This window comes from Bos mutus, chromosome 17, assembly GCF_027580195.1.
Source record: "Bos mutus isolate GX-2022 chromosome 17, NWIPB_WYAK_1.1, whole genome shotgun sequence".
In the NCBI taxonomy this organism is placed as follows: Eukaryota; Metazoa; Chordata; class Mammalia; order Artiodactyla; family Bovidae; genus Bos; species Bos mutus.
The window spans coordinates 7,316,092-7,331,531 of NC_091633.1; the positions used below are offsets into that span (position 1 = coordinate 7,316,092).

At 56.1% G+C, this 15,440-nt stretch overlaps 2 protein-coding genes across 5 annotated transcripts in view; both read right to left on the reverse strand.

The window, feature by feature from the left end:
* Positions 1-981: 981 nt before the first annotated feature.
* Positions 982-9,689, reverse strand: CRYBB3 (crystallin beta B3). The gene is made up of 6 exons (XM_070385951.1): positions 8,045-9,689; positions 6,061-6,155; positions 4,583-4,701; positions 3,277-3,409; positions 2,366-2,508; positions 982-1,195 (listed from the first exon to the last, which is right to left on the reverse strand). The coding sequence occupies exons 2-6, from the start codon at positions 6,133-6,135 to the stop codon at positions 1,030-1,032; spliced, it is 636 nt and encodes a 211-aa protein (XP_070242052.1). The 5' UTR covers positions 6,136-6,155; positions 8,045-9,689; the 3' UTR covers positions 982-1,029.
* A 110-nt stretch (positions 9,690-9,799) lies between these two features.
* The window catches only part of KIAA1671 (KIAA1671 ortholog), a 185,265-nt gene continuing 179,624 nt past the window's right edge, over positions 9,800-15,440 (reverse strand). For all 4 annotated transcript variants that reach the window (XM_070385948.1, XM_070385947.1, XM_070385950.1 and 1 more), the window contains one exon: positions 9,800-14,839. The gene's annotated coding sequence lies outside the window, so the exon portion shown is untranslated. The remainder of the gene's footprint in view (positions 14,840-15,440) is intronic.

Here is a 15,440-nt window from a genome sequence, read left to right on the forward strand (position 1 = left end):
GACCTTAACTCCCTCTCTGACCCCTCCCAATCTCTCAGGTAACACATTCCAGACCCACTGGCCTCCCACTGCTGTGTCTCCAACACTCAGCGGCAAAGCCTGTTCTCCTTCCACCTGGAATGTTCCCCTAGCTCACTTAGGTCTGAGCTCAAATGTCACTGCCTCAGAGTGGAGTTCTCTGACCACCACCCCATCACCCTGCATCCTTGAATCCAGCTTTCTTGTCCTTAACCTTGGCCACCTCCTGATGTTATGGTCAAACTTGTTCACTTATGTTCCGGCTGTCTCATAGAAGGTGAGCTCCGTCAGGGCGGGACTTTTGTTCAGTTGTCTGCTGTGACCTCAGGCCTTGAACAGGGCCTGGCATTTGTCAAATACGTTAAAGAAAACAGAGACAGACAGAGAGATGGAGGGGGGATGATGGACAGGTGGATGGGCAAGGAGAAGGATGGATGGATTAATGGGTGAGAGGGTGGCCGCAAGGGTGGATGTATGGATAGATGGATGGAAGGAGGGGTGGATGGATGAATGAATAGCGGATGGAAGGATGGAGGGAAGGAAGAACTGCAGGAATGAAAAGAAAGATGAGTGGGTAGAAGGAAGGATGGATAAACCAACGGACAGAAGAAAACATAGAAATACGGAAGGAAGACTAGACGGATGGATGGATGGACAGACTGCCAGATGGAGACACAGGCGGACAGACATACGATCAGGGCTCGCCTGATGAGAACAGGGGGCTTGGAGTGGGAGAACAGCTCCCAGCCGTCCCTTGCTTGGGGCGCTCAGAACCTTTAGCCGCAGCCTCCCTCGCCCTGCCCCTCCCCGGCTCCACCCCGGAGCCCGCCCCCTCATGCAGTGACTGCAGTGACGCGGAGGAGCATGGCAGGTGGGGGCCGGCCCCAGGCTTTATTGAGCAGATTCGGGGGAAGGGTGGCCCGGCAGGCCCTCACCCCGGCCCTGGAGCCTCCTCTTCTTGCCTTTGCTGCCCCCCGGGGCGGGCCTGGGCCACTGGGGCCTGGGCGCCCTTCAGCTGCTGAGGAACACGCCTCGCTTGTGCCACTTCTGGTCGCGGATGCGGCGCACGGACTGCAGCTGCGGCTGGTTCGCGTCCCACTCGTTCCAGTGGCGGTACTCGCCCCGCTCGAACACGTACTGGCGCCCGCGGTAGCCCGGGAACTCGTAGCCAACCCACCTGCAGGGAGGCGAGGTCGGCGTGAGAAGCCTCCGGGCTCTCGCCTCCCAGCCAGACCCAGTCTTTGAAAACCAGCCCCTGAGCCTGCTCTCCACCTGCCCGAATCCTTCCTTGGCTTCCCAGTGCCCTGGGGATGAATTCAAACTCCTAGCCCTGCTCACAAACGAGACTCTAGCCTTACCTCTCATTCCTCCTTCATACCCCACACTCCAGCTTGTCTCAGCCTCTCCCTGAACCCGCATATCTCTAAGCCTTTACACCTGCTGTTCCTTCTGCCTGGAATGCTGTCCCTTGCCTCATCCTCATTTCATCCCCTCTTTCATAGCAACATTTACATATCAATTTGGACATCTCCTCCTCAAGAAAGCCCTTCCTGATTGCTCCAGGCTAAACCAGGTACCTCATCAGGACCCCCAGAGCCCCTGCATGTCCCCCATCACAGTTCTGATCACTACAAATTGTGAATAGCTGTTTCCTTGTCTGTTTCCCTATTAAACTGTGAAATTACCAAGGGATGAATTATGGGAGTTATGTAGTTCTTATTGCCCCCGTACCCTACACACAGCAGATGCTCAGTGAAAAGTTGTTGAATACAGTATTATCAGGTAGAGGTGGCACCTCTCAAGGCCCAACCCCAGGTTACAAGCCCACAAGTGAGGTGTAGTTGCCTAGACAAAGGGAGAGCGACCCCAAGATTGCGTTAACAGAGATATTAAGCCTCGAAGGAGGGAGGAGAAGAGCCTGTTCTCCTGTGTACCACTCGGGCCACCCCTACATACGTGCTGGGTCTCCTGGTGAGAAGGACAAAGACTGTGAAAAGGGAAAAACAAATCTGAACTCCAAGGTCTAGGGGAGTTCAGAAAAGGAGTGAAGACTGATGCAGACAAGTTAGGGGGTGCAGATTTCACTTGGTTAAAAAAAACAAACTGTCTCTAAGTCGAGGCTTCCTGGAAATCCAATGGTACAGGAATGCAAGCAGGTGGACATTCAAATCATGGGGGCTTTGAGCAAGGCTGGTGTAGGGGCCCTGACTCGAATGAAGGGCCTCCAGACCTGGGGGGAGCGGGAAACGCCAGTTAGGTAGGAAACTGTGAACAGAGATTCCATTTGGAGCCTGAGGCATGGGAACTGGAGGACAGGGCAGGGCAAGGGTGGGGCCGGGTCCCTTACGTCCCGTTGATGGCCCGGACACTCGCCACACGGTCCTGGAAGCCGTGAGCCCAGAGGCTGGGCACGTCATCGTCCACTATCTCCATCTTGCGGCCGCCGAAAGCTGGGTTCTCAAAGAGATGCAGTTTGTGATCCGGGCCATCCTGGGGGCAAGACCACGGGATGAACCGGCTACTCCCATGTCCAGGACAGAGGGCCCAGGAGGCTCCAGCAAAGGCTCAAGGCACCGCAGAGTAACGCCCACCCCCAGAGCTGGTCTCCTTAGGACTTCCAGAGCCAGAGAGCCATGAAACCGAGAGTGGGGGCTTTCAGGTCTGGTTAAACCTTGTCATTTAGCAGATAGGGACACCGAGGCACAAAGAAGGTGGCAGGAGACCAGAATCACTCATGTAGAAACATTCCCGCTTTATGAAAGCAGATTCTGAGTCGGTCTACCTGGCCTTTCTCCTCCCATCCCCCCTTCAAGGAGCATCAGTCATTGTGAGAAGGAGGAAGGGTGGGCCTAGCCGCTGGCCTGAGTCAGCAGGTGGGAAGAAGAGCCACCAGGCACCGGGTCTCTTTCAGGTGTTGGAGAAACACAGGGGAAGGACTTGAGCTGATTTGCAGTTACTTTCTGAAGCTATTTACCGGGTTGTATGGGTTCCACTGGACCACGTGGCTCCCGATTTTAATGAGGCTACAGAGGAACATGCCAGTGACCTGCTGGCTAATGCAAGACATGAATCTGGCCTCCTGACCCGCAGCCCAGCGCCCATTCGGTAGCCCACGTCTTGTCCCCCCAAAACCACTCAGATCAGAAATAACGAGGGCTCTCCCCGGGCCAGGGCCTGCCAGCCGAGCCCTTGGCTGAGCTTGTGAAAGGGGCCTGCCAGGAGCGCCTGGCGTGTCCAGCTCCCAGGGGCTGAACTCACAATGTGCAGGGGCCGGAGGGACAGGAGGCTGTCGCTGTGGTGACTGTTGGACCAGGCGTCCCAGCGAGGGTAGTCCCCCTTCTCCAGCACGTACTGCTCCCCGCGGAAGGCCCTGCGTTCAAACGCCAGCCACCTGCAGGAGGAAGGAGGGCTGGGTCACTCATCTCTGCTGCCCTGGGGGTGGGGAGGACCCACGTCTAGGGAGGGGGGTGGTGCCCGATAGCTGCTGACCTTTGACACTGCCCCTTTCCTCCGACCCTAGTCCTGGTATTGAGGGAGGTACTAGAACTTACCAGGAGCTGAGACTCTGAGCCAGAAAACCAGCCTGGGAAAGAGTATTGAAATCGGTTTTAGGTGCAACCTCTGTATAGGCTGCTCAGAAACGTTTTCAGCACAAGGGCTGGCACACAGTAAGGAGTCCGTCGACAACTCCTCCTTTTTCTCCTTCGCTTATTCCTCCCCCTCCTCCTCTAATTCCTCTATTAGATTGTTATTCTTATTATTACAATTATATTGTTGTTTAGTATATCTCTCCGTCCATTTTCACAAAAACTCTGAAGTGCATACGCCTATTATCCCCATTTGACAGATGAGAAAACAGAGGCCCAGAGGGTGAAGCACCTCACCCAAGTGGTTAGTACCACAGCCTGGACTTTCTATCTGAATACTTCGGGGTCCAGCTGGGAACTCCTGCTTACTGGGTGGATGTGGACAGAACAGTCAACCACTTTGGCCTCAGTTTCCTTATCTGTCAAGTGGGCAGTCGTAAGAATTTAGGGATATTGTTGCTATTGTTTAGTTACTAAGTTGTGCCTGACTCTTTGCGACCCTATAGACTGTAGCCTGCCGGGCTCCTCTGTCCATGGGATTTCCCAGGAAGAATAATAGTTGCCATTTCCTTCTCCAGGGGATCTTCCCAACCCAGGGATCGAACCTGAGTCTCCTGCATTGGCAGGCAGAGTCTTTACCACTGAGCCATTCCAGGATATCAAGCACGTTAGAATTTAGATGTTATCATCATTATTAAAGTCATAAGTATTAGACCCCACTAGCTGGGCACTGAGCCAGGCGCGTGGGCTCTTCTGTTCTCTCTGCACAGTGCTCTGCTACTGACCCCAGAGATGGAGAGCTGGAAGGAGTCCAAGAGAATCACTGTTCAATGCTCCTATTTACAGGTGGGAAGACTGAGGCCAGATATGGGGAAGGAGTTGCCTAAGGCCCCACAGCAGATTGAGAGCTTTTTCCTGGCCCTCCCGACTCCCAGGGGGCTCAAGGTTGGGAGGAGGGCTGAGGGTCCGGTACTCACGGGCCCGACTCCACCTGGATGGAACCCACTTTCTCCAGCAGGCTTTCCGTCAGGTTGGGGCACTCGGCTGTGAGCTCGCACCGCTTGCCCTGGAAGTTCTCCATTTCGTACACGATCACCTAGAAACACAGCCTCCTCAGCATCGCATCGGGGCCAGGCTCCCAACCCCAGCCCGTGTCCTGCCCCGGAGGGCCTTGGAGGCAGGTACCACCCCTGCTCCATCAGCTCTGCCTGGAACCAGAATGAAGCCAGCAGCACCGCGGGCTTGCCCTGCCCCCTGGTGGCCACAGAGGGCAACACCTCCAGGAACCCCATTAATCCAGGGGACGGCAAGCTGGGTGTCTGGCTAGAAACGGGGCAGAACTTGATAAAGAAAAATGTCCAAAATGACCGGAAGGAGGACTCTAGGGAAATGAAGTTGCTGTGGTCAGGAGGGGCTGTGGGCCCCCTTCTACGCTTTTCGAGAGAAGCCGAAATCTGTCATTGCCTTAATGTGAGATGTCTCCGTTTTGAAAGTCCTGGGCAGCACAAATAAAACTCCAGTTTGCACTAGCTAAACTTCACCTGCCCCTGTGCCCACAAGGAAGACGCTGCCAAGGCAGGGGTGGGTTTTGCCTCCTTCACCCTCTTAGAAGCACTAACTGTCTCTGTAGCGGGTCCCTGGGGAACATCGGCTCCGGTCCTTTTACACAGGGTCAAGGGGGCGCTCAGAAAGGGTCCTGGGCTGCACAGCAGGTTAAGTGGGGGTACTGGATTCAGTAAGCCCACCGGCGCTTCTCTCATAAGCACTGCTGTGGCTGGGGGAAAGCCCACAGATGCCAAAAGGAGCCAGGAAGGGCTGGCAGTGATGCCCCCTTCTCCGGTGGGAGGATAGCTGGGGGTCCACAGGGCAAGGCTGATTCACCCACGAATCAGGCACAGAGCCAGGCAAGCCTCTGTGCTGCTCTTGCCCTCCCGGTGCCCTCCCCCCGTCTGGTCAAAGACCCCACTTATTTCCTTAGTCAATCCATCCTGGGACCCCACAGGGGCTTTAAATTAAAGCCCCCGGGATAGCTTAGAAAGGGCGGAGAGACCCCACAAACACCAGCTCTTGGATTTCTCCGTTTGCTGGCCATGGTAATAGCACCGGAGTTTGACCTCCCTGAGAAGTGTGGGTGCCGTCCCCAGGTTAAAGGTGGAGCTGCTGAGGTCCAGGGAGGCCCAGGGACTGGACTGAGATAAGGCAGGAGGGTCAGCGCCATGTCTTCTGAAAGCCCCGTCGACACTGGCAGCGTGGGTGTGACCAAGTCCCCCGTGCAGACGAGGACACAGAAGAGGCAAGAGTGGGCAGAGAAGGGAGATGCCCTCTTGCTCCTGGCTGGCAGGAAGGGCTGCTGCTGCTTTCTGGAGAGAGGCTGCCTGGCCGGGAGGCTGGCCCCGAGGACCACAGGCAGCCCTGGGCCCAGGGCCCCCCGGGCCTCCTCCCCTGATGCCCGTACCTTGTAGCTGCCCCCAAGGCCGCCATGGCTCTTGCCGGCTGCAGCCTGCTCCGGTGTGCTGTGCTGCTCTGCCATGTCCGCGGGAACCCCTGTGGCTTCAATCAAAGCGAACGGTCACCAGGTGTGCCTGGGGGGAACCCATGTGCCTGGAGTCGAGGATAAGCTCCAGAACTCGGCTGCCTCTGAGACATGGGATGTGGTCGGTGCTCACAACCAACCTTCAGTCATTTAGCAAACATCCCACCGAGCATCTGCTGTGCCTGGGACAGTCAGGGGGAGGCGGATACCCATTTTACAGGCGGAAATCCCTAGGGCCAGGGAGGCGGGGCTGGGATGGGGCTCCAAAGCCCGTGCCCTTCCCCCTCCCCCAGAGCTTTGGGGGGACACTACACCTCCAGACTCTGCTCAGGGGTGGGGCGGGCCTCGGGGAGCCTCCTCTGCTAGGATCACTCCCACCTCCGCCCCCAGGCAGTAGGCTTCCATTCACCGATTCCTTCGTTTGCCAAAGAGTCCAAGAGAACCGAGTCGGTCCCTTGCCCTGGGCTGGGTGATTGAGAGGAACAGGAGACCAGGGACTAGTGGGAAACAGATGGACAGATGTCTACAGAAAGCAAGATGCTGGAGAGCAGGCCCTGGGACACCCGGTCAGCTTGTTTTCATCGCACGTGCGTTTACAGAGCACTCACCGTATAGCAGCCACTTAAAGAGACACAGACAGACGGCACCCCTTCATCCCTAGGGATGGTGCCACACCCCGCTGGACCTGAATTCTTATGTGGAAGGGTCTGCCTGATGCCAAACACCCAGACACACAGGACTGTTCTCCTGTTTATAAACACACCCATGAGGGCACACACACACACACACACACACACGCTCCCATGGTTACTGTACGTGGTCAATTTCCACCTGGTGCACAAAAACAGCCCCCAGCTTCTTTCTCTGGGACACACACATGCCCATTTCAGATGCCCCCCGCCAAGTCCCGGAAGGCACCACAGCCACACGCTACATTCCTGGGAGCAGGCGGGCTGCATGGCCCTTATACTCAGGACACAGGCCCATCAATGCTGTCTGCTTCCCTGTGTCCAGCCTCATCAGAAAGCGGGCCCTGGAAATGGGGCCAGGTCAGAGAGGTCTCTCAGCAGAGGTGCCAGCCCCCCACTTTATCCACTCCCCTTCCTCAGCGGTGCTCAGTCTCTGCAGGCCCGTGCCCTAAGCTCACACCCCAGGGCTCGACCCTGCCCACCCCGTCAGACACCAGCTGGCTCGGGGGCCGTCCTGAGTCCTCCCTCCGGCTCCGGCCCTCACGTGGATCCCCGGCTGGTGCAGGGGGGCCGGCCATGCACGCCCCCTCCCCTGGAGGCCGCCCAGGTCTGGCCGGCCTCCCTGTCCCCGCACCCCCGGAGTGCACCTGTTGCCGTCGCCGTGAGGAGAGAGGGGGCCGGCGCCGTCTGCAGACTCAGTCTGCTGCCACCGGGACTGCCCTATTTATGGGTGCTTTCTGACAGCCCAGCACATCCCGGCTTGCTGAGGCAGCGCCCTGTCCACCTGATTCCGTGCGCGCCACTTCACCTCAATAGCAGGCCCGGGGAGGCCCCCGTGCCTGTGTCCTCAGCCGTGGTCTCTGATGACTTCCTGGGGGCAGGTGGACCGTGTCAGCCTCCCAGGGAGCCCCGCAGCACCAAGCTCTCAGTGCCCTCAACTTCCTTGTTCTGGCTTCTCAGTGCCAGCATCTTCTTTTTGGGGTGCGTGACACCCTCAGAATGGCTCCAGTTCTTAAAGCGCCAAGCCCTAGAATTTCTCAATTTTCCCGTGCCATGGGGCCTAAAATTTAAGTCCGATCACCCTGAACATCCCCTCCAAGGTGGGTGTAAATCTGTCCACACATTCCCACAAGACACGGTAACAGACCCAACAAAGATGCCTTTTCTTCATAGAGAAGGCATCTACAGACGACAGTGATCATGTACGGGAGACCTACTGTGTGCAAGGCGCTGGGCCAGCTTCGTGAGCGTGTTCAGTCCTCATGCAGCTCCCTGGAGGGGAGGAATTGTGATCGCCACTCTATAGAGGGGAAGACAGTTCAGAGAGGTGAAGTCACTTACCCAGGGTCACACAGCAGACAGGAGGCGGAGGGGCTGGCCTGCTCCAGGGTCCAGCTCTCAGCCTCAATAGGGATAAAGACGATCATGACAGTCACTTTATTTATGACCAAAAAATTAGATCCATGCATTTTGTGTGCGTGTAACAAAGTATAATTTCACCTGTGACAGCTACAGAATTTCCTCAGTTTTCAAAAGTTTGCCTCAAGCCACTTTGCTTTTATGAAAGACCTACATTAGTACCCATTTTCTCTAACAGAAGGAAATCTAGAGGACTTTTGCTTTTATGAAAAAAGGTGAAAAGCAACAGTTGCATTCAGCCTTTATTTTATAACGAGCCATTATAGAAGCAGGGTGAGCCCCAAGCAGCGACTGGCGCCACCAAGTGTCTTCCGTGGGAATTACACGCAGCATCACAGCGTCAGGCCGCCATGGCTTTGAACCCTGTCTGCGAGTGTCTGCTCTTTATCTCCATTTCTTTTGTGCATCTGTGAGCAGGTTGTGTCCACAGGTAACCACTGTTTCAATGTATGCCACTGCAGCTTAACAAAGACTTCAGAGGACCGCTCTACTCTAAGATAGAAGAGAGGAACTTGTATTCAGTGGTTACTGAAGCAATAAATGACGGGCAAAGGAGTGAATTGTTAAGCTGAGGGTTTTCTTTAGCTGTTGCTTGGTTTTGGCTAAAACCCTCAAGTCAGCATAAACCCCAGCATCCCCGGAGAGGTGGGTGACAGCGGGGCTCTGGAACCCGGTGGATCTGTGTGACCTTGGGGGAGTGAATGAAGGTCACAGCCACAGTCTCCTCATCTGCCAGCGGAGAAGCTTCTCTCTCCTCGAGCCACGGGAACAAAACAGGGCAGCCTCACTTTCTTAATCACTGAGGATCCTGCCCACTGCTGACAGTTCAGCCCGAGGGGCTGCTTCCTTCTGGCGCTCATGGAGAGCAGAGCCGGTCTCAGCCCCTTAACCTGAGATGCAGCCGGCACCCGCCGGGGACATCAGGGGGCAAGAGGTGGGGATGGCCCAGCAGGCCTGATTCCCCCTGACCACCCCCCTGCCATCAGCTCCTTTAGGGTCCTGAAGACCCAGATGCCCAGATCTCGCATGCCACGCGTCTTTAACCTAGAGTTCTCGGTCTTGGTGCTGTTGCCGAGCGGGGCTGGATTATTCTTTGACGGGGCAGGAGGGCTGTCCTGGGCAGTGGGGGTTGTTGATCAGCATCCCTGGCCTCCTCTCGCTACATGCCAGGAGCACGACCTTCCCTCCTTGCGATGATTTAAAAGACACCCCCTGTCATCTTGCCAGATGTGCAGACGGGCTGAGTCCACCCGGGGCCACTGCCTTTAACTTCTGCCAGCTCATGTCACTCTCACCACCTCTATTCTGGAGGAGCGTGGGGGTCCAGAGATACCCCACAGCCAGGAGGAAGCAGAGTTGGGGATTCAAGCCCACGCTGAGTGGAGATCCGGCTCTGTCTCCATCGGGCCCCCGTTCCCAGGACCCCTGCTGCGCTCTCCCGCAGCCGGGCCCCCCAGACTGGCCCCCCTCAGCGCGGTAGGGACTGACTCAGCTGGGGACAGGCATGCATGCGTGGGGGAGTCCATTCATTCACACACCGACACGCTGAGGTCTCCAGGGCAGCTCGCGTCAAAGCTTTATTTGCTGTTTCCAGAGTCTGAATGTGACATCTTTGTACATGCAAAAGGTCATTGTGTTTTAGGGCAGTCGACCAGACTCCCAACTGCTCTGCTGTGCGTATGAAATCTCTTTACAGTTACAAAATAGAAAAGCACTTGTAGACATCCGATACTCTGAGAGGTCCGGGAAGCCCCGTTGGTTTTGACGTTAAAAATATAGTGTTTTTTTTTTTTTTTTCCTGGATGAATTCTCAGTCACATGATTAGAGAGGTCCTTTCTGGGATTGAATAAAGTGCCGGTCGACCGCCTTCCGTTCAAACCTCCTGGAGCCCGTGAATCGTAAGGCAACCACGAGGACACCAGCTGGCAGGACGCTTCAACTTTCCCGCACGCAGGACTCGGGTTCCTTTTCGATCGTGACTCAGATATTGGAGGAAGGGACCCAGGAGAAAGGTCAGGAAAATACAATGGTGTAGGTATATACATATCTCCACTGCCCCCCATCTTACAGAGCATTCCAAGGATCGTAGTCACAGGGGAAGTATGGGACTTGGAGGATACTGATATGACTTCAGAAACAACGCAGCACAAGATATCTCCCCGAACACAATAGATGACTTGTACAAGCCCCGTATTTACGGATCTATAAGGCGGTGTGGAACGAGACCATTCTTTCACACAACTGGCACTATACATATATTTTTCTTAAGCAGGCACAACGCCACCAGAGATGGTTAAGAAAGTGCCAGGCTGATTCATGAGACGGTGTGGTGCCAGGCATGAGGGTGACAAGGGGATTCGGAGAGGACGATGGGGAGGGGCTGAGGGGTGACCTTGCCAGAAATCTCAGGCTGACTTTCCAAGAACCTTTCTGGCCCTCCCTTCCCTGCAGAAGCCAACCCAGACAAAGAGATCTCTAGAGGGGTGACGGGGGCGGGGGCAAAGGAGACACGGACTGGCCGAGACGCAGCGCGTGTGCGCCTGCTGGCTCTCTACGTGGCTCTGCGTTTCGGGACCCTCGCCTTGCCCAGAATCCCAACACGGTGGCACCTGGTGGCTCTCAGCACGGGACTCAGATCCACCACTCCCTAAGGGGGCGAGCCTGGGGTGGACCCCCATCCAGATGTGGAGTGGGTCCCTCCTACCCCATGGCATCATGATGCCATGGGGCTTTTTTTCTCTCACTTTCCTGTTTCAACACAGGTCAAAAGAGGAAAGGCACAGTCTGACTGTAGCAACGCCACGGCTGAAACAGGAGGGAGGGGCAATTCCCAGCAGAAAGAGCCTTCCTCCCTCTTCCCCATAGACCTCACCCTGCAATGCTGGTTCACACAGAGGCCGCCGTCGTCCAGCTTCCTGTACTAAGGGGCAGGGCGGTGTGGGAAGGACCACAGGGGTGGGGGAGGAGGAGGAGGAGGGAGGATGCCTGGAGAGCCCTCTCCTTGGGTGGGATGCCATCTTCCACGCAGGAGTCACCTGGACGCCAGCGTTTCACTGTGGAGGAGATCCGACCACACGTCTGTGGGGCTTTAACACTGTAATCATGCCTGGCTCCTGGGCAGTCTGTGGGCATCGCGAAGCGAAACATAAATGGACAAGGCGGTTAGCAGCACCGGGCGGGAGCAGCTGAGCTCTCCTTCGGGGAAACCATGCCCCAGGGTTTTCCAAATCACCTGCACAGCCTCTGAGGCTGAGGGCCTAGGGCCTCGGGGCCCACGTCTATTCCAATACCCAGAGCTGGGCTCACTTCTTCCTGGGAAACACGGAAGAAGTGCTGAAAGCATGCGGCCTGGTCCCCTGCAAAACCTCCCCATCTGACTGTTCTCTCCCCGAATCCCAGGCAACTGGAGGTTGTCGGGGCTGCGTTGCTCAAAGCCCGCAACATCCCAAACACTGGGGAGGTGGGACACAACTCTTCTGGAGTTTCTCAGGTGGCGCTGAGGGGTTTTCCACCACACTGACTCTTGAGGCCTCGCCGTGGAATTTTACAGGTCAAAGGCGTCTGTTACCTTAGGCAAGAGAGTGTGAAGAGGGGCATGGACTGGAGGGGAAAGTGATATGGACTTCTCAGAAGAGCAGCTGTCAAAATGCTGATGTGCAAAGCGGGTGGGGAGAGGGAAGCCGGGAGAGAGAGAGAGAGAGAGATTATACTTTAAAATATCACCTATCTAGCCACCTTATTTTGGACGCATTCTGTATAAAACTGTCACTGAAAGAATACCAAAGGCCCAGGTTAGGAGGGCTCGATGCGGGCGGGTGACTTGACTGCAGATGAATGGTTAAGGCATTACTCAGGCCATTGAAAAGGAGATGGGTTTCCAAAGGCGGCTGCAGGAGAACTCAAGAAACCAGCATACATACAACCCCCTGTGTGGCCCCCGAGGGCTCACCCCACTTAGAAAGAGAAGTAAAAGAACCCACTGGCCCAGCTGGCTGTCCGCAGAGGCTCCCAGCAGAGAATCGATTGCTGGAGACGTCATTGTAGGGATCGCGGCCGGAGCCGGAGGTCCCAGGAGCCTGCATTGAGCTGGTGGCTCCTGACCCACCGAGACTATCTGCTCTGTGGAGGAGGGATGAGGCTGCTGCAGTCAGTTTCAAGGGGTGGACTTTGCCCATCCTCGTCACCAAGGAATTAAATGGGAGTTTTATTTCCAGTCTGGGAGTGGGAGGTTAGGTAGACGATCTCCAGGTCAGTCTCGTTTTCAAGGGTTTTTTCTTTCCTCTAGGGTAAACTTGGGCTGAAAACACGACTGACTGAGAACTGAGCGTTTTTGCCTGGTGGGTGCTGACCGAACACAGCAGGTCACTTCTTGCTGCCTAAGATGGAACCAAGGTGCCTCTCCACCTTGAGAAAGACGGAAAGACCGTTGCCAAGAAAAGGGGTCAGGGTCAAAGCACATAGGAGTGGCTTTTAAAGGGGACCTGTTGACCTGGAAAGTCACAACATCCAAACTGAAATAAAAGGTGAACTGGTTCTTTAAAAAAATAAGGTACAAAAATCAACTGACGCGGATCCTCAAAGGATTAAATCCCCAAATGGCCAGACAGAATGGACTGACTGCAAACTGGAGGGATGAAGAGAATACACACGACGGTCAAGCAGGACCAAGCCTCCGGACACAGATGCACAAGGCTGCCGGGGGCAGGCTCCAACCGCCGCCGTGCAGTGGCCGGAGCCTGACCAACAAGGCTCGGGGGGAGGGCCCCCTACTCCACCTCGGTCACCGTCCACTGTGCTGAGCCATAACCCCTCTCTGGCCCAAGTGTTGGTCTTAACCCAGAGCAACAGGATTGATCTCCATCCTCCAAAAGAAGGAAGAGGCGGTGAAGGGAGATAAGAGAGGAAGGAGAGATGGGGAGACGGCAGAGACTGAAGGAGGGAGGGAGTGGCCAGGGGAGGGAGGCGTGTTTTGAGACCATCTGCAAAGAATGGATTTCTCCAAGAGAGACTCAGCAAGCTGAGCCCAGCACCCCTCAGCAATCACGGGCTGCACTATGAACTGCCCAAGCACCCTTCTCTCAGGTGGGCGACTCCCGGGCAAGGTCGGCACAAAGTTTATGGCGACTCCAGACGTGGCGGGTGGGCCGGCCACCTCTGGGCTGTATGCTGGAGCCTTGGGCCTGAGAGGTGGAGGAGGCTGGTGTGGAGAAATCTCCACACACACACACAAAGAGGACAGAGTAGACAATGGCTGGAGACCCCAGAGGTCTCGGAGATCCCTGGGAACGAGCTTAGAGTTGGCAAGCAAGAAGAGGCCAGCAAGGCTATACTTGGTCGCCCAGCATCCAGCAGGTCTGTCCGGAGTCCCTGGACTGGGGGCTGGCGGGAGTGGAGGGACTCCCCTCCAGAGACGGGCTTTCAGCAAGACTCTCCCTTCCTGCACTGGGACCTAGAAAAAGCACCTGGTCAGCGAGAACTGGGGGGCTGGCGGGGAGGGTGGATACGAAGGAGAGGTGAGGGCAGACAACAAGGACCCCGCGTTCGCCGGCGCCCAGAGGCCACCGGGGAGCGGCTCCTCCCACGCCAGCAGCTCAGGTCGCGGTCAGAAAAGGCCTTTGCAGGAAAAGGTCTGACGTGCGGGAGGGAAAGGCACTGCTGTTGGGGCCGCTGGTTTGGGAAGCCTTGGGATCGAAGGTCACCCACGGGAGCTCAGAGCTCTCAGGAAGGAACCGGGAAAACGTGCACACGGGCGACACTGACACTCTTACAAGCTTGGGGGCGGGGAGAGGAGCACCTGAGACGATCCGACACTCGCACGCCCCTCCTGCTCCGCAGCGTGAAACACACATACGTCCTGAATTGCAGAGAAAGCTGGTGAGATTATTGCTTTATCGCCTTCCGAAGCACACAGAGCATGAGGAACGAGGCCACAGGCCAGCCCTGCACACTGCGGGGACAACCGCACTCGAGGAACCGCGGCGGGGGTGCTTAAAGGTGGGACTGCTGACTGCTTTGAGAGGGAGAAGGAATTCGCCAAAGGAGCAATCGAGACCACCCTGCCCACCTCGACCCGGTGGCACTGCCCTGGACCACTGGTTACAGCAGGAAATGAATGGTTTCATCTTCCTTGGAAATGTCCTTTTGAAAAAGATCAGTCCTGGGGTGAGGGGGGAAAGAGGCGCTTTCATGATTCAGAACCCAGGGGAGACGGTCCAGCCTTCATATCCATGTTCCTGGAGCTTTGCAGGGGTCTAAAAATGTGTAGAAATGCACATTTTTAAGTTTAAAAAAAAATCCCCCAAAACCAAAACCACCAGCATGGACATTTCTGGACCGCCCGGTCTCTTCCCCAGCCTGAAGCGCTGTCTGCGGAGATGGTGCACGGGCTTGTGAAGGGTGAGCCTTCCTCCCTGATGGATCGGGGGAGCTTGCGGGGGGCGGGCACTGAGACGCCTTCTCTACCCGACCGACAGACAACCGACCAGCCAGCCAGAGGGACCAGTCATGTGCAGGAAGCGACGGCAGCAGCGGGACCTCGTCTTCGGGTTCGGGCAGTTAAGGCTTGTTCGTTAGACGTGGCGGTGTCCCCTGTCTGGAGAGGACAGGTGTCAGCAGGGGGGATGTGAGACCCCACTTCTCCCCAGCATCGAGCCTGCAAAGCTTTCCTGGTGCTCCCCAAGACGCCACCCCAACTAGCCATGGGCCAGGAAACACGACTTTGGTGTTTTATTTTTTTGAGGAGTGGGATGAAGAAGGTGGCGGGCAGCCAGATATGATGGAACGAGCCTTCAGTTTAGGATCAGGTCAGGGTGCCAGCTTTGATGCCCTCAAATGGATCGCTGCAGGCTTGACTAAGATATCATGGGTACAGCACTGAACGCTGAACACAGGCTCTGATCCCCGCTCCAAAACCCTAGAGCACAGGTTTATAGGAGGCTTCAGAGATACTTTTGGAGTTTATTATATACATGTGTGTGTGTGTGTGCGTGTGTGTGTGTGTGTGTGTTCAGTGGCTTCATTCGTATCTGACTCTCTAGTGACCCCATGGACTATAGCCTGCCAAGCTCCTCTGTCCAGGGTTCTCCAGGCAAGAATACTGGAGTAGGGTGCCGTGCTCTCCCCCAGGGGATCTTCCAAACCCAGGGACTGAATCTGCATCTCTTAAGCGCCCTGCACTGGAAGGCAGGTTCTCT

What these genes read in the sequence shown, in the direction of transcription:
- CRYBB3 (XM_070385951.1), bottom strand. Translation starts at nt 6,135, where the DNA reads ATGGCAGAGCAGCACAGCACACCGGAGCAGGCTGCAGCCGGCAAGAGC. An exon ending in GCCTTGGGGGCAGCTACAAG is followed by an intron (nt 4,702 to 6,060) that starts GTACGGGCATCA and finishes CTGTGTTTCTAG; the next exon opens with GTGATCGTGTACGAAATGGA. An exon ending in CCCTCCGGCCCCTGCACATT is followed by an intron (nt 2,509 to 3,276) that starts GTGAGTTCAGCC and finishes TCTTGCCCCCAG; the next exon opens with GATGGCCCGGATCACAAACT.